We start from the raw sequence: 16,653 nt of genomic DNA, 5'->3' as shown, positions 1-16,653 counted from the left end.
GGGACTATGGGCAAGGGCCCAGGGCGGGGAGGGCGGCAGGTGCTGACACTGGAGCTGCGCCGGAAGTCGGGGAACTCCGCCTCCTAAGACAGATGACACTCGCCTGCTGGGCCGGCCAAGCTGTGCGGTGCCCTCCGGGACGCAGGGGGCGCTGCAGCCGCGCTGGGTCAGGCTCCGCAGGGCCCCCCCAACCCGGTGACTAACGGCGCCGGTGACGACTTCGCCGCGTGTCGGTCAGCCATGGCCACCGCTCTCGCGCTACGTAGCTTGTACCGAGCGCGACCCTCGCTGCGCTGTCCGCCCGTTGAGCTTCCCTGGTGAGCCTGGACCCCGCACCCTCGACCATCCAGCCCGCTAGGGCCGGCGACTGCCAACCCCGCACCTTCCGGCCTCTCGGGCGGCCCAGCCCGGCCCCGCGCCCCTGACCCTTTCCTTCCTCAGGGCCCCGCGGCGCGGGCATCGGCTCTCGCCGGCGGATGACGAGCTGTATCAGCGGACGCGCATCTCTCTGCTGCAACGCGAGGCCGCTCAGGCCATGTACATCGACAGCTACAACAGCCGCGGCTTCATGATAAACGGAAACCGCGTGCTCGGCCCCTGCGCTCTGCTCCCGCACTCAGTGGTGCAATGGAACGTGAGTTCTGGCCCGCAGTGTGGAAACTGAGGCCCAGAGTCACAGGCCCTCACCCTGCTTGGTCCCTGCAAACTTGGCTTTCCTCTGTCTCCTGTAGTGGATGGAGGTGGGGGAGGCTGCATGGATTTGTCGTATTAAATGTGCCTCCTCCCTGCACAGGTGGGATCCCACCAGGACATCACCGAAGAGAGCTTTTCCCTCTTCTGGATGCTGGAGCCCCGGATAGGTACTGGGGGAGGGGAGGGAGAACAGAGGTGTTCTGGGCCCCAAAAGGCGACCCCCACCGCAGCCTCTCAACAGAACTGTAGACTAGCCACACCCACCCTTCCCTAGAGATTGTTGTGGTGGGGACTGGAGACCGGACCGAGAGGCTGCAGTCCCAGGTGCTTCAAGCCATGAGGCAGCGGGGCATTGCTGTGGAAGTGCAGGACACGGTGAGTCCCGGGACTGGGGCATGCTGCGGGGAGCACAGGCCTGGCGCTAGACAGGCTGATGCTGGCCTTTTCTTTGCAGCCCAATGCCTGTGCCACCTTCAACTTCCTGTGTCATGAAGGCCGAGTAACTGGAGCTGCTCTCATCCCTCCACCAGGAGGGACTTCACTCACATCTTTGGGCCAAGCTGCTCAATGAACCGCCAGGAACTGACCTGCTGACTGCACTCTGCCAGGCTTCCCAATGCTTTCACTCTTATCTACCCTTTGGCACTTATCTTGCTTATCAACATAATAATTTATACACTTCTCCCATTTTGTATCAGGTGTGTTGCTGGCCAGGAGCTGATGGCTCACTGGGCTCTTGGAGGGGAATGTGAAGAAACCAAGGAGTCAGTTTTTCATCTAGATTACTTAGGATTCCTTGGCTTTTCAGAAGTCAGGAAGCAGTATATTTACCTGTTCTAGACCTACTTGCTCACATGCAGATTTGAGAGGACCTCAATGGCTTTTCTCACAAAATCGCTGATTTTTTTCTGTTTTTGAGATGGAGTCTTGCTGTCGCCCAGGCTGCAGTGCAGTGGCGTGATCTTGGCCCACTACAACTTCCACCTCCTGGATTCAAGCGATTCTCCTGCCTTAGCCTCCTGAGTAGCTGGGATTAGAGACCCCTACCACCACACCCGGTTTTTTTTTTTTTTTTTTTTGAGACAAGTTTTGCTCTTTTGCCAGGGTGGAGTGCAGTGGCGCAGTCTCAGCTCACTGCAACCTCCGCCTCCCGGGTTCCAGTGATTCTCCTGCCTCAGCCTCCTGAGTAGCTGGGACTACAGGCATGCATCACCACACCCAGCTAATTTTTGTATTTTTAGTAGAGAAAGGGTTTCACCATGTTGGCCAGGATGGTCTCGAACTCCTGACCTCAAGTGATCCGCCCACCTCCCAAAGTGCTGGGATTACAGGCGTGAGCCAATGTGCCTGGCCAAGAGAAATTCAAGTTAGGGAATATATATGTGTCTTGACCTGGTCCTATATGGCCAAGCTATGGGCTAGCAGGATGCCCTGTGTATGCCAGTCCCAGAGCTTGTTCTTTAACCCCTCGGGAGCCAGAGTCAGATGCTCAGTGTGAGACTGAAACCCCAGGAGCCACAGCTGGTCAGAGCTGTTTTGTGAGCAGCCCCAGGAGGAACTTTTTGTACCTGGAACTACCTGCTTCCAGGTCCGTGGAGCGCATTTATCTCGGGGCCTGAGGCTCCCCCTGGAAATGAGGGTGCTGTGTTTGTGTGCATCTGTGGTAGTGCCAGCTACAGAGCCCCACCTGTCTGTTGAAAGATCGGGCATCACTTTTTTCTTTCTAAACTTTTATTGAAAAAAAAAAAAAAAAACCGAGGAGGTGTGCTGGATCCCTTTTCAGAAAAGCCGCTTCTCATACCTGCAGGCAGAAGGACCACCTGTGAGGTGAGGGCAGGAGAAAGGAGGCATGAGGCATGGCAGAGGCCCCACCAAGGACAGGGTGACTTACGAATGGAGGCTATGGACGCCACCTTCCACCTGGGCTGAGGACGTTCTCTTCTCAAACTTAAGCTCCCCAGAGTACATCATGGCTCTGAAGAAGGGCAGAGGTCAAATGTGGGTAGCTGGCCCTGGACCAGCCCCTCTACCCATGTCCCAGCTCCCCAAGCTCACCGGACTTGGGTCAAGCTCTTGGCACCAATGTCCTGGCATGAGTGTTGGATGCCAGCAATCAGGTAAGGGACAAATTTGTGGATGGACCCTTTGTCCTGCACAGCACCAGACACCCCCTGGGCCACTTTGATTTTGTCAGCTTCACTGCAGGGAGAGGCAGAGACACGGGCAAGGTCACAGCAGAGATGAGACTGTTAGTACAGGATTAGGGTGGGGTAACTGGCTTGCCTGTCCCACCTGAAATATCTGTTCTGGCTGCTGAGGTGCTTGTCCATGGCATCGAGAGAACCCATACCGCGATATTTCTTTAGCCGGATCCCATCGGAAAAGAAGTACTCACCAGGGGCCTCAGTGGTGGCAGCCAGGAGAGAGCCCATCATGACTGTGGACAGATGGAGTGTTTGGGTTAGAGCCTAAGCAGCACTGGGGAGGGGTCCCACTGGCCTTTACGGGTACTGGGCCTCACCTGTGGAGGCCCCAAGGGCCAAGGCTTTCGCAATATGACCCACATTTTGGATTCCTCCATCAGCAATGACCGGAACACCAAAGCGCCGTGCATACTCTGACACCTTGTACACTGCTGTTGCTTGGGGCCGCCCACAGGCCAGCACTGTTGAGATGGAGGAACACATGGGTGGATAGGGTTAATGGGGACAGGCAGTGGACCCTGTGGCCACATTTAGGGCTCAGGAGCTTTTGGCTACATCTGCATCAGGACTGCAGCTTGGCTGAGTAAGAGACATGTCTGGGATGGCTGCTGCTGCATCTGCCTTAAATAGTACAAACAGCTGTGCTGACCTCTACTCACCCCCACGTGTGCACGTGCATGTGTGCAGTGCCCAGGGCAGCCTCAGGCACATGCAGTCTTAGCAGCCGGGAAAGCCCCCGTCCAGCTGGTATCAGATGGGGCAGGAGTCACCGTGCAGTTAGTCCCCAGAGGCACTGAGGTCAGGCCCAGCCCTTCCTCCCTGAATGGTGGGCAGCTCAGGCAAGATAAGGGCAGTGGTTGTGTAGGAGAGCAGGCTGTGGTTGTGTGGAGCAGGCAGTGGTTGTATGGGAGAGCAAGGACCACACAAAGGAGTTGGTCCCTGAGCTATGCCTACTGCAGAAGATGTGGGCAGGAAAGGTCCTGCCTAGGGAAGAAGGTCCTGCCCTATCAGCACCCCAGGAGGAAGAGGGAGCTATGTTCTTGAGCACCGCCCCCAAACCATGGTCTGTGTATCAGTTGGCCTTGCCCACCCATCAGCACCACAAACCCCGGGAGCTACAGCTACGTCAACCAAGCAGCCGGGCAGTGGGCAGCTGGGCCGGGCCAGTGGGCCGGGCTGGACTTACTATAGCAACCCGTGACAGTAGAAGGGCATTTGGGGCTGTGGGACTTTATGTCTGGAGGGATCTTGGGAGCCACTAAATAAAACAAACAGACCAGAGTTTAGAGAAGGTGCACAGCAGGAGCAAGAAGGCCAGGCTAGGCAAGGGAGTGGCAGGTGATGGATGACAAGACCTTGTCTTGCTTCCAGCCATGTCACCCATCCAAGAGGCCAATTTGGCCCCAGGGTTGCCCCTATTGGAGGACTCTATTGTCCCCATAAGAGTGCTTGGTTCCAAGGTAGGTGGGGCCTGAAACTGGGGTCTCTGTGGGCATTCTTACCTTCCTGCGTAATGCAGATGGAGCCACTTCCCATGCCCACCCGCAGGGCATCCACACCCGCATCAATGAGGTTCTTGGCCTGGGCAGCAGTGACCACTATGGTGAAGGAAAGGAAAACACTCATGTGAAGGTTAAGGTGGGAGCCCAGCTTACCCACTCCCACCACATATCCTTCAGGGCACAATCTTGCCTTACCATTGCCTCCAATGACTTGGAGATTAGGGTATTTCTCTTTGATGTACTTGATCATATTGATCTGGAAGATGGAATTTCCCTGGGAAGAGTCCTGGGACAGGAAGTAAGTCTGAGACTGTGATGTGGCAGCTGTCCCTATTGCCCCAACCCACCTGTGTAGCAGCTCACCAAAACCACTACATCCACACCAGCCTGGGCGAGCAAGTCCAGCCTATACTTGTCATCCTCATGAGTGCCAATGGCTGCCCCACACAGCAGCTGTTTCTTGGTATCTTTGGAGGCTAGTGGGTAGTCCCGGTTCTTCTTCAGGTCTGTCCGGGCAATGATGGCCACAAGCTCATCATCTTCATTTACAATGGGCAACTTTCCTGTGGTCAGGGCAGGACATGAATCAGGACCCTGAGCATTAGTTCCAGGCCCTTTCCCAGCTCTAGGACTTACCCTTCTTGCTGCGCTGCAGAATTTCATTTGCCTCCTTCAGTGTGATGCCTGCAGGGGCTACCACCAAGTCTTCCCTCTTTGTCATTATCTATGTGGGAGGTGAGATGTGAAGAAGGGCCAGTCATTGACTATGGCCAGTCAACTCTTTTTTCTTTCCTTCCCAAGTAGTTGAGATTACAGGCATGCACCACCACACCCAACTAATTTTTTGTGTTTTTAGTAGAGACAGGGTTTCACCATGTTGGCCAGGCTGGTCTCAAACTCCTAACCTCGCGAGTTGCCTGCCTCGGCCTCCCAAAGTGCTGAGATTACAGGGGTAAGCCACCGCGCCTGGCCTATGGCCAGTCACTTTTGCATGCCCAGTCTAATTCAGGGGTGAAGTTACATGGACCACCACGTTCATACATTCACACCCAAACCACCCTTCCTCAAGGGATCCCAATAATTCCTAAGCAGTATGGTATTGAGTGAGGGATGAGTAGAAAGGACAACATGGCACAGGGAGTACCCTCTTACACTATGGAATAAGGAGGACAACACAGGAACAATGGCAAGAAAATCAGGGCAGACCTCAAGCACTGCCCCTACCTTAGGGGTTTAAGAGAACAAAGCATGAATACTAGCAAGCATTTGGGCAGTTTGAAAGCCTCTGGTGGGGAAAGGATGCAGGAACCCAATGAAGGAGTCAGAAACTTGGCTTGACACTCCTCTTTCCCAGAGAGGAGAGGCTATCAGAGATGTCATACAGACAACAGAAGCCCCCTGTCTTCAACCTGGGCTGCCAGAGCTTGGATCTACTCTGCCAGTGGCACCCACCTCTTCCAAGAAACAGTCATGTTCCTCCTCTTTGAGAAAATCAATGTCCCTGGAGGAGATGATGCCCACCAAGCGGCTCCCCATCCGGCCTGTGTCTGTGATTGGGATACCGCAGAAACCATGCCGGGCCTTGGCCTCAAAAACATCCCGCACGCGATCCTTGGGGCTGAGGACCACAGGGTCTGTGATGAATCCCTGTTCGTATTTCTGGAAAGGGATGGTGAGAAAGGGCATCGCATCTTTGAACTACTTTTATCAGGCTCTTGATCTGAAGCATGGGGTCTCTGCTTATCGATCCCTTTGGCAGTGCCACAAGACCAAATCACACCAACACATCTTAGAGACATGGGTAGGCTGGAGGCACTGTCCACCTGGTCTATTGCTGCTGCTTTAAGAAACAGAATCTCAGGGTCTTCTCAGTAACTGAACCCCATGGTGGGAAGAAAGAATACTAAATTAATAGAACAAACCCTACTCCCACCCCACCCCACCTCAGTGTAACTCCCAGGAGCGCTTGCTAATGATCCTTGCCCTTCTGACCTTCACTTTCCGAACTTCATTGGCCTGGAACTCAGGTGTACAGTTGTGGTGGATGAAGCCAATACCGCCTGTAAGCTACAGGATAAAAAGAGACTACTACTAAGTGACAAGAAGCAGGACTGAATGCCTTTGGGGAAAGGCGATGGAGTCCTTGCTCCTTCCCCCACACCCCATGGGGCTCACCGCCATTGCTATGGCCATCCCAGCCTCTGTGACTGTGTCCATGGGAGAGGAAACCAGTGGGGTCTTAAGAGTGATTTTCTTGGTCAGAGCAGAAGTCAGGTCCTGAGGAGACAAAGGTCAACCAGTGTGGGAAAGCATCTCTTACACCTCAAGGTGTTACTGAGTCCCCCACAAGAAGGCACTTTTGTGTGACCTGCATGCTAACCAGTAACATGATCCCATAAAATCCACCCCCAAGCCCAATCTGGTGAGGTAGCCCAGAGACCAGGTGACAGTAGCACCTTGGCTCACCTTGATGTTCAGGACCCAGTTCCTGATCATACTCACCACCTGGTCTGCAGTGAAGTCGATGTACCCAGGGAGAATGAGAAAGTCACTGCGAGGGAAGGGAGTCAATTGGGAGTAAAGCTCTCAGCTTAGGGCAGGATGAGACTCCATCCCCATGTATCAATCAACCCGTAACGCATGTGAGCAGACAGTGGCACTGACAGAGCCTGTGTCACAGGCACGGCACAAGGTGGAAATGGGGACGGGGGACCTTTTCTGCCACCGAGCTGTCATCAGTGCTCCTGGCACCCTGACAATTCCATGTGTCTGGAGCATGGAGTCTCCAGCCTGAGATTCCAAGCACTACTGAGATGCTTCTCCGTACCCCAAGCACCGCTCCAGATGTCTCAAAGTGAGCCCCGGAGGTGGGTGGCCAATTCCCAGAACCTGTCCCCCACGCCCACGACCAAGAGGGCTCCACGGAAGCCCCCATCTGGCCTTCTCCCCAGCGTGCCGCCCCTCTTCGCCCAGGTGAGCCCCACAGGCCCGCACTTGTAGGTGAGGCCGTCTCCGCAGTTGAAGAGCTGCTGTGCTGTGAGTCCGTCGTCTGGCACGTAGGACGTGCCCCCACTAATCAGGTAGTCGGCCATGGCCTACACAGGACACCGCCGCGTGTCTCCGAGGACCGCGCCGCAGAGACCTCTGCCGTCTGGGGCGCGCCAATATAAACCAGCCGATTTCGTCACTACGCCGCGCGCGACGCTGACGTCAGGGCGTAGTGCGCGCGGGCGGAACCGATCCGCCTCGCTGCGGCGGGGGCGGAGCTGGCGCTTAAGAAACAGCGCATGCGTACAGCACATACTGGCCTGGACACTGAAGAGCTGCGATTTCACGTCCCACCCCACTCCCCGCAGGACCTTGGCCAGTTCAATTAACAGGCAAGGCTTTACTTCTACTGTCCCGCCGGGCTTCTCCCCAAAATAAAGAGACGTTGTTCACTAACATGTTGAAAAGACGTGCTTGTCATTCTTAATAAACAACTAGAGTAAGAATACATAAGAGAAACAGAGTGGTATCTTTATATGATACACAAGTGTATGTTACAAGAATTCCATCAGGCACAGGAGCCTCAGGTTTTAAGGCCTCAATGTTAGGCCAAAAAAAAAAAAAAAAAAAAAAAGGCATGGTAAAGTTACTTTTACATCTAAAATGTCACTTGTCATAAAGGAGGGTGTAATAGAAATTGTCTTTAATAAATCATAATTGAAGTCCCCCTCATTTTTCTTCCATTAAGATGCTAAGTTTATGTCTGAGCATGAAGAAAGAAAAGAACATCGTTCCCCTGTGGTCAGCAAAGTCTGTCAGCCCAGTGGAAGTCGGCCGGGGAGATTCCCTGCAGGGTCCATCCATCATTAATTCCATCTCTCTTGAAGATGGAAAGGGGCCACATTTCTATTCACAGTCCAAGCCCTTTCCCCAAGCCCCAGACAAAAAAGAGTCAGCCAGCAACTTTCTAGGACATATGACACTCAAGGAAACCCAGAGCCACCATCGGCTGAGGAGTCTGCCGCAGCAGGTTTATGAAGATGCAAAGGGGGCAAAGTTTTCTTTTATATTTTAAACAGAAGCAGCCTGAAAGGCTTCGTAACTACACCATAAAAAAAAGAAAAAAGAAAAAATGGAGGCCTCTTCTTTAGTGTGAAAGTCTGTCTGGTTTTTCCTGGCTGGTTTCTCTTGCGCCATGGCCAAGGCATCTCAGTGCATAGTGCTTGCATTGGCCACTGCGATGGCCTCCTGAATTTCTCTTATCACCAGGATCCGGGTCAGCATTTGTCCCATCTGCTCTCTGCTGATAGGCTGGACTGAGTACCAGATTGGGCTGTTGGGGGCCACCACCGGCTCAGGTGTCAGGTAAAAGGTGTCATTCCGGCCTTTCACACTCTGGGGGCTGAAGAACATGTGGATAAAAGTTGGGTACCACCAATAAAACTTCAACCCTCCCACCTTGAACCTCCCAGACAGATGCTGTCTGCAAACAGTAAGGCCCCAAGTTATTGTGGCACAGCTACTGAATTCCATGCAGCCACCACACACTACATCCTGGTCCTCCTTTGGGACTACTGCAAATCCCCCAAATGTTGGGTTACTTCCCCTCTGCCCCTCCTTCCCACATACCAGCTGTGATCCATCACTGACCGCACCAGCCTAGGGCTCTCATGGACTCATGTGAGTCTATCCTTATCCTACTTGAAGCCAACTTCACTGCTCAAAGGGTCTACCTCCAAGTCTTTGCGCATGTTTTTTTTTTTTTTTTTTTTTTTTGAGATGGCATCTTGTCTCCAGGCTGGAGTGCAGTGGGGTGATCTCAGCTCACTGAAACCTCCGCCTCCTTGGTTCAAGCGATTCTCCTGCCTCAGCCTCCTGAGTAGCTGGAACTATAGGCATGTGCCACCAAGCCCAGCTAATTTTTGTATTTTTTAGTAGAGATGGGGTTTTGCCATGTTGGCCAGGCTGGTCTCGAACTCCTGACCTCAGGTGATCCACCCACCTTGGCCTCCCAAAGTGCTGGGATTACAGGCATGAGCCACGGTGCGCAGCCTCATGTTGTGTTTTCTACCCAATAATGATGGCCATTACACTGGGGCCCTAAACTTGGGTTCACTCCCCTCCCCCGAACTGTGCTGTACCTCTATTAAGTACTTGGCATCCTGTATCCTCTAACAGTTATTCATCCATCCATTCAAGATTTATTTAAGGGTTACTAGTGCCAGGTCAGCACTAGGTGCTGATATTTAAAAAAATGGGCAGGAAAAGTATTTCCTACCTATGGAGCTTACAGATAGGAGGGGACACAGGTAGCAATTAAACAAATACAAAATAAAAAACAGTGATAAGTGCTACCGAGGAAACAGCCACAGGGAAGAGGTGGGGGATCTGGAAATGCTTCCCTGATAAGCTGTGTTTAAGTTGAGAAGAGGCATAATATGACGCTCTTGAGTGGAGAGGAGCTAGTGTGGCTAGGGAACTAAAAGCTCCACAGACATGAGGTTAGCAAGGGGGAGTGCATCAAAGTTGTTTGCCATAAAAGAATTACTATGTAATGAGAAACCATTGAAGGGGCAAAAGGGAGAAAAAGCTGAGAGGAGTCTCACCTAGATTAATGGTGGCAGTGACAAAAGGTCAAGGCCAGGAAGCAGGGCCATGCTCAATATGTGATGAAGGTAGATTCTCTGTACCTTCATACCCTTTTCATGAAAGGTGACTGTAGGGACCCAGGACCCCTTTTTCTATCAGTGCTAGGCACATCACACACCTTTGGAAAGCCAGAGCAAGGGTGCTTCTAAATTTAGCTTTCTGTGAGTGTTTTTACTTGGTTTGGGACTAGAGAATGCCTCTCCCCATGATAAGTGATCACACAAGTGAGCATGCACACACATACACACACATATGCGCACACATAGACAGCCAGTCACAATAAACCCTCACCATTTGAAGAGGTAGAAATCATAGAGCTTGATGGGACATCTCAATGGATTCTCTGGATTTTCCGTCTGTTCTGCATACATGTCATCTGTAACTATAAAACACACATCCCCACCACCACAGACCTGGCATCAGACTGCCTTACCTCAGGCCCAGATCAGGAACCTTAGGCTTTCAGCCAGCCCAACTAGGAAATACAGGGTCGCGGAAGGGAAGGTATGAGGCATGGGCAGTGACTACTAAGGGAAGAGGCAGCTATTCTGTCTGGGGCTTCTCTGCTTCTAGGAGGAAAGTTTGGAATTTTTGGCTGGGGAGAAGGGAGTGGAGAATTTTAACCAGCAAATCCCAACCTTTACACTTATCACTAGCCTCACAGGCACAAGGGCAGGACAGGGCAGGACAAGTAGCACCTGTTTTTGCCATCCCTGCCTCCTTTCCCTACCTTTCTGGCCAGTCTGGTGTATTCCAAGGGCCTTCAAGTACCGGATACTCGTGCTTTTATCCTTGGGATTAGAGGGGTTCTTCTTTGTCTGTCGCAATACCTTGGAGAAGGCCAGCTTCATGTGCTGGTCCACCGTCTTCAATAGGAAGTACCTGGATCACAAGTAAAATGCAAGGCAGAGGGAGGGGTGCCAGGAGGATACCATGACTCATCCTCTGCCCACTGGTGTTTCAGAGGAGCCACTGCCCACATTCCCAAGATCTGGGCAGGCCTGTACCCAAGCAGTCTCCAGTGCAGGAGCCACATCAAGATGGATGGTAGGGGTCTAGCAAGGGTGTTTGCCTCACTGGTTACCAAATAAAATGCAGCCAAGTGGGGTTAGGGCCCAGTTTCTCAAATATATGTCAGAGGAATTCAGAAGGCCTCTTGGATAGTTTCCACACTCTTCACTGGACAGATGCCAGCAGTGGAGCCTCTAGAACACTTACTTGGTATTAAAGAACATGAGGGTGGTCAGCAAGGTGGAGGGGGAGTGAGCCCCAAGCTGCTTGCACTCCCATAGCATCTCCTCAGTCACGTGGCTGGGCAAGACATAGCCTAGGAGGAATAGAGTACTGTCACAACAAGAGGATGGCAGGTGGTCTCTCAAAGGCACAATATGGGTTGTGTGAAGCATAAGGACCACACAGGAGTATAAATTTCATCAGGGGACTCTCCCTAAAGTGTGGCAAAAATCATCTGGAAAGCTTCTTAAAACACAGATAGCTGGGTCCCAACCTGTTTCTGAGGTGGAACCTGACGATGAGCACTTCTAACACCACACTTGAGAACCACAGCCTTATATGACTGTTGTTACCCTCTAATCCAAGGCTAACACAGGGCAAAAAGACTGCCCTCAGAGACAGTGAAGTACAGAAAACTATAAACCAAACTCTGCATATATGCATACTTCTCTGAGAGTGTACAGAGCTTTGCATATTTTCTTTTTTTTTTTTTTGAGACAGAGTCTTGCTCTGTCGCCCAGGCTGGAGTGCAGTGGCACCATCTCGGCTCACTGCAAGCTCCGCCTCCCGGGTTCACGCCATTCTCCTGCCTCAGCCTCCCGAGTAGCTGGGACTACAGGCGCCCGCCACCACGCCCTGCTAATTTTTTTGTATTTTTAGTAGAGACAGGGTTTCACTATGTTGGCCAGGATGGTCTCGAACTCCTGACCTCGTGATCCGCCCACCTCGGCCTCCCAAAGTGCTGGGATTACAAGCGTGAGCCACCGCACCCGGCCTTGAGCTTTGCATATTTTCAAAGGTGGTCCAGGACCCAAAGAACTGGCATGCACGCCCGTTTGCCCTTACCAAGTCTTCTCCCATCTCAACCGTCTCTAAAAAGCAAGGCCGGCCAGGCGCAGTGGCTGATGCCTGTAATCCCAGCACTTTGGGAGGCCGAGGCGGGTGGATCACGAGGTCAGGAGATCAAGACCATTCTGGCCAACATGGTGAAACCCCGTCTCTACTAAAAATACAAAAAATAGCCCGGTGCGGTGGCGGGCTCCTGTAGTCCCAGCTAATCGGGAGGCTGAGACAGGAGAATGGTGTGAACCCAGGAGGTGGAGCTTGCAGTGAGCCGAGATTGCACCACTGCACTCCAGCCTGGGAGACAGAGTGAGACTCCCATCTCAAAAACAAAAACAAAAAACAAACAAACAAAAACAGCTATTGTCATTTCTTCTCTAGACAAAGAGACTGATGCTCTTTGGGGGATTTTTTTATTATTATTATTATTTGCTAAGATACAGGGTCTCTTCTACAATCTTTATCTTTTTTTAAAAAAGGAAGGCCAGGCATGGTGGCTCATGCCTGTAATCCCAGAACTTTGGGAGGCTGAGGTGGGAGAATTGCTTGAGCCCAAGAGTTGAAGACCAGCCTGGGCAACATAGTCAGACCTCATCTCCACTAAAAATCAAAAAAATTAGTCGAGTGTGATGGCACACACCTGTGATCCCAGCTACCAAGGAGGCTGAGGTGGGAGGATTCCTTGGGCCTGGGAAGTGAGCCGTGATTGCACCACTGTACTTAAGCCTAGGTGACAGAGTAAGATCCTGTCTCAAAAAAAAAAAAAAAAGGGGGGGGGAAAAAGAGATAGGGTTTTGCTCTGTCACCCAAGCTAGAATACAGTGACACAATTATGGCTAACTGCAGCCTTGAGCTCTTGGGCTCAAAGACTCCTCCTGCCAGTTTCCTGAGCAGTTAGAAATACAGGCATGAACCACCACACCTAGCCAATATGCCAGTATTTGAACTATTACAAGATCCCCACACAGGGCTGGTGTTACTGTAAGGCCCTGGTTCATAAGCGAACCCAGAACTAGGCACAGGCAAAGGTCAATAATTTGAACAAGGGCCCTGGTCAGCCAGGTCTGCACCAAAGAAAGATGACATTTGAATGACCACCAAGCCCCTTTATGTGCTGAAGTCAGTCAGTATGCACATGTTTGTGCACTGGGTGCATAATGAGATAGCAGCAGGCAACAGTATTCTCCTGCAGGGTTTTGGGATTCTCCAAGCAAGCAGTGTGTGACACTTCCGGGAAGCAGAAAAAAGAACATTCTGCCCGATACACTCCTCTTCTGTGTTCTGTGCTCTTGCCAGAACAAAGCTGGCTCTCTAACTATAGTAGTGCACTTCCATCTCTTTAAGGCAGTTCTGACTCTATTTTTTGTCCACTTTTCGGCTATTTTGTGATCCAGTGGCAATGGGAAAAGCTTTTCTGCTCTCAGACATATCTGAAGCCCCCAAGATCCAGGATAAGCAGAAAACAGCCCTTCTCAGCAAAGAAAGATTCAAGGAATCCTCCACCTCAGCCTCACTAGTAGCTGGGATCACAGGTGTGCACCATCATACTCGATTAATTTTTTTGATTTTTAGTGGAAAAGAGGTCTCGCTATGTTGCCCAGGCTGGTCTTCAAGTCTTGGGCTCAAGCAAGTCTCCTACCTCAGCCTACCAAAGTTCTGGGATTACAGGCGTGAGCCACCACGCCTGGCCTTCCTTTTTTTAAAAAAATAATTGTTCTCCTGGGAACAATTATTGCCATACTTTGGCATGTTCCACTTCTCTGGGTTCGCTCTGCCACTTGCTCCCTCTGATGTCACTTCCCTAATTTTATTCTCTTCTCTACAATTTGTAATAAACTTGGCTGGGTGTGGTTACTCATGTCTATAATCTCAGCACATTGGGCAGCCAAGGTAGGAGGACTGCTTGAACCCAGGAGTTCAAGACCAGCCTGGGCAACATAGGGAGACCCTGTCAATACAAAAACCTTAAAAAAAAAAAAAAAAAAAACACAGCTGAGTGCAATGAGCCTGGGTCCCAGCCCGAGCCCAACAGGGTGAGGCAGCAGTGAACTATGATCACAACATTGTACACCAGCCTGGGAGACAAAGCAAGACCCTGTAAGAAAAAGTAAAACAGCCCGGGCATGGTGGCTCATGGGTGTTACCTTGGGAGGCCAAGGCAGGTGGATGACTGGAACCCAGGAGTTTGAGACCAGCCTATACAACATGGCAAAACCCCATTTCTACAAAAACTAGCCAGGTGTGGTGGTGTGCACCTGTAGTCCCACCTACTTGGGAAGCTGAGAGGTAGAAGGATTGCTTCAGCCCAGGAGGTAGAGGTTGCAGTGAGGCAAGATTGTGCCACTGCACTCCAGCCTGGGAAACAGAGCAAGACCCTGTCTCAAAATAAAAAAATAAATCAAAATAAAATAAAACAGACTCTATTGACTGAGGGCCAGGGCTCCTAGCATGGAAGGGGCCATAGATAAAAAAAAAACCTAGGTATTAGCCTTATAGTCCTGAATCTGAACTACAGGCACCAAAATGATGTATTTTATCTTTAAAAACAATTTCTAGTTCTGCCTACTGAAGATCCTAGAAACAAAGACCAATCTAGGAACAATAAGCACCCCGGCATACAGAGTAAGGCACTGAAATACCACTCCCCAATAAAAGGAACCAGGCTCCAGAACTGAAGGATTCTACACTAGAACAAGAAATGTCCAAGATGGGACTGAAACATTCTGTGAAATCAGAAATCAAGAAAGACAACTAGGGTCATGTCAAAAGGACTTAGGGGTCAATTTAAAGAGGCTTCTAATGGCCAATGATGGGACATTTGTGCATCAGTAAAGATGACTGCAATCAGCTAAATCTCATTAAATATGTTTAAATCTATAAGTTCACAATGACTCTTAAAACAAGAAAACCTTAATTGGACATCACTGAGAGAAGCTGATGAACTAACTCATTTTTGTGAAAAATGGTTAAGCAAAGAAAAAAAGAAAAAACAAAAAAAGGCCATTAACCCTTCCTCTTCTATACTATCTATACCATTATGAATCCAAAGAGTTAAAGAGGGAAAGTTAGGGCCAGGAACAGTGGCTCATGCCTGTAATCCCAGTACTTTGGGAGGCCGAGGTGTGCGGAATGCCTAAGCTCAGGAGTTCGAAACCAGCCTGGGCAACATGGCAAAACCCCATCTCTACAAAAAATACAAAAATTAGCCAAGCATGATGGCATGTGCCTGTAGCCCCCAGCTACACGGAGGGCTGAAGTGGGAAAATCGCTTTGGCCCAGGAGGTTGAGGCTACAGGCTACAGTGAGCCGTGTTCCCATCACTGCAATCCAGCCTGGGTGATAAATTGAGACCCCCGTCTCTTAAAAAAAAAAAAGAGGGAAAGTTTATCTTTATATTCCAAGTAATTATGAAGTAATAATAACATTAGAATACTGTTTTGCAACCCATAAAGAATCAATGGATTCAGACATTATGGGCACTGTGATCAAAGAAAGGCCAACTATGAAGTAATCTTGCCAAAAACAAAACAAAACAAAACAAAAAATCCATAATCAATCTGTATATTCAATTACCGATCAATTGTAGATACATGGGGAAAAAAGAACATATTAAACTACATCAAAGGGTGCAATCAGCAAAAATTAAACTGTGTGACAATTTCAAAGGCTAGTTTCTTCCATGAATATACTGTAAGACAAAAGGGAGGGGGCAATTAAGATGAACAGTAGATATTAAGGCCAGGCAAGGTGGCTCACACCTGTAACCCTAGCACTTTGGGAGGCTGAGGCAGGCAGATTGCCTGAGCTCAAGAGTTTGCGACCAGCATGGCCAACATGGTGAAACCCCGTATCAACTAAAGATACAAAAATTAGCTGGGCGTGGTGGCAGGCACCTGTAGTCCCAGCTACTCCGGAGGCTGAGGCAGGAGAATGGCGTGAACCCGGGAGGCAGAGCTTGCAGTGAACCAAGATCACGCCACTGCACTCCAGCCTGGGAGACAGAGCGAGACTCTGTCTCAAAAAAAAAAAAAAAAAAAAAAATTATCTGGGTGTTGTGGCACACGCCTATAATCCCAGCTACTCAGGAGGCTGAGGCAGGAGAATCGCTTGAACCCGGGAGACAGAGGTTGCAGTGAGCCGAGATCATGTCACTGCACTCCAGCCTGGGCGACAGAGTGAGAATCTGTCTCAAATAAATAAGTAAATAAATAAGTAAGTAAGTAAGTATGATAGGCTGGGCCCAGTGGCTCATGCCTGAAATCCCAGCACTTTGGGAGGCCGAGGCAGGCCGATCACTTGAGGCCAGAAGTTCGAGACCAGCCTGGACAGGTGCCTGTAATCCCAGTTACTCGGAGGCTGAGGCAGGATAATTTCTTGAACCCGGGAGGTGGAGGCGGCAGTGTGCTGAGATTGCACCACCGCACTCCAGCCTAGGCGACACAGAGACTCCATCTCAAAAAAAAAAAAAAAAAAACCCCAAAAAAACCAAAAACATGGATAAAGTATCTGGAATTTACTTCCAATACAGGAGAGGGGAAACA

The 16,653-nt window shown here is 50.6% G+C and overlaps 3 protein-coding genes across 8 annotated transcripts in view; 1 reads left to right on the top strand and 2 right to left on the bottom strand.

The window, feature by feature from the left end:
- Positions 1-191: 191 nt before the first annotated feature.
- NDUFAF3 (NADH:ubiquinone oxidoreductase complex assembly factor 3) lies at positions 192-1,380 on the top strand. Its single transcript, XM_032161606.2, has 5 exons — positions 192-317; positions 442-634; positions 794-860; positions 968-1,068; positions 1,148-1,380. The coding sequence occupies exons 1-5, from the start codon at positions 241-243 to the stop codon at positions 1,262-1,264; spliced, it is 555 nt and encodes a 184-aa protein (XP_032017497.1). The 5' UTR covers positions 192-240; the 3' UTR covers positions 1,265-1,380.
- A 1,029-nt stretch (positions 1,381-2,409) lies between these two features.
- On the bottom strand, positions 2,410-7,685 carry IMPDH2 (inosine monophosphate dehydrogenase 2). 2 transcript variants are annotated; one of them, XM_058442222.1, is made up of 15 exons: positions 7,394-7,685; positions 6,902-6,950; positions 6,575-6,676; positions 6,392-6,466; positions 5,852-6,058; positions 5,036-5,123; positions 4,763-4,962; positions 4,595-4,685; positions 4,400-4,495; positions 4,084-4,155; positions 3,215-3,358; positions 2,986-3,130; positions 2,749-2,892; positions 2,585-2,668; positions 2,411-2,494 (listed from the first exon to the last, which is right to left on the bottom strand). In XM_058442222.1, the coding sequence occupies exons 1-15, from the start codon at positions 7,489-7,491 to the stop codon at positions 2,473-2,475; spliced, it is 1,617 nt and encodes a 538-aa protein (XP_058298205.1). In that variant the 5' UTR covers positions 7,492-7,685; the 3' UTR covers positions 2,411-2,472. The 2 variants fall into 2 exon arrangements, with proteins under 2 accessions (XP_032017494.1, XP_058298205.1); XM_032161603.2 differs by lacking the exon at positions 4,084-4,155 and having other exon boundaries at positions 2,410-2,494; positions 7,394-7,683.
- A 160-nt stretch (positions 7,686-7,845) lies between these two features.
- Positions 7,846-16,653, bottom strand: part of QRICH1 (glutamine rich 1) — a 60,127-nt gene continuing 51,319 nt past the window's right edge. For all 5 annotated transcript variants that reach the window (XM_032161596.2, XM_032161597.2, XM_058442220.1 and 2 more), the window contains 4 exons: positions 11,255-11,363; positions 10,767-10,918; positions 10,328-10,418; positions 7,846-8,789 (listed from right to left, as the gene is read on the bottom strand). In XM_032161596.2, the coding sequence (XP_032017487.1) occupies positions 8,597-8,789; positions 10,328-10,418; positions 10,767-10,918; positions 11,255-11,363 (545 nt within the window). In that variant the 3' untranslated portion in view covers positions 7,846-8,596. The remainder of the gene's footprint in view (positions 8,790-10,327; positions 10,419-10,766; positions 10,919-11,254; positions 11,364-16,653) is intronic.

Source organism: Hylobates moloch, unplaced genomic scaffold, assembly GCF_009828535.3.
Source record: "Hylobates moloch isolate HMO894 unplaced genomic scaffold, HMol_V3 SCAFFOLD_8, whole genome shotgun sequence".
NCBI lineage: Eukaryota > Metazoa > Chordata > Mammalia > Primates > Hylobatidae > Hylobates > Hylobates moloch.
The sequence above is the reverse complement of the archived record's forward strand: the minus strand, read 5'-3'. Positions and strand labels throughout refer to the sequence as shown.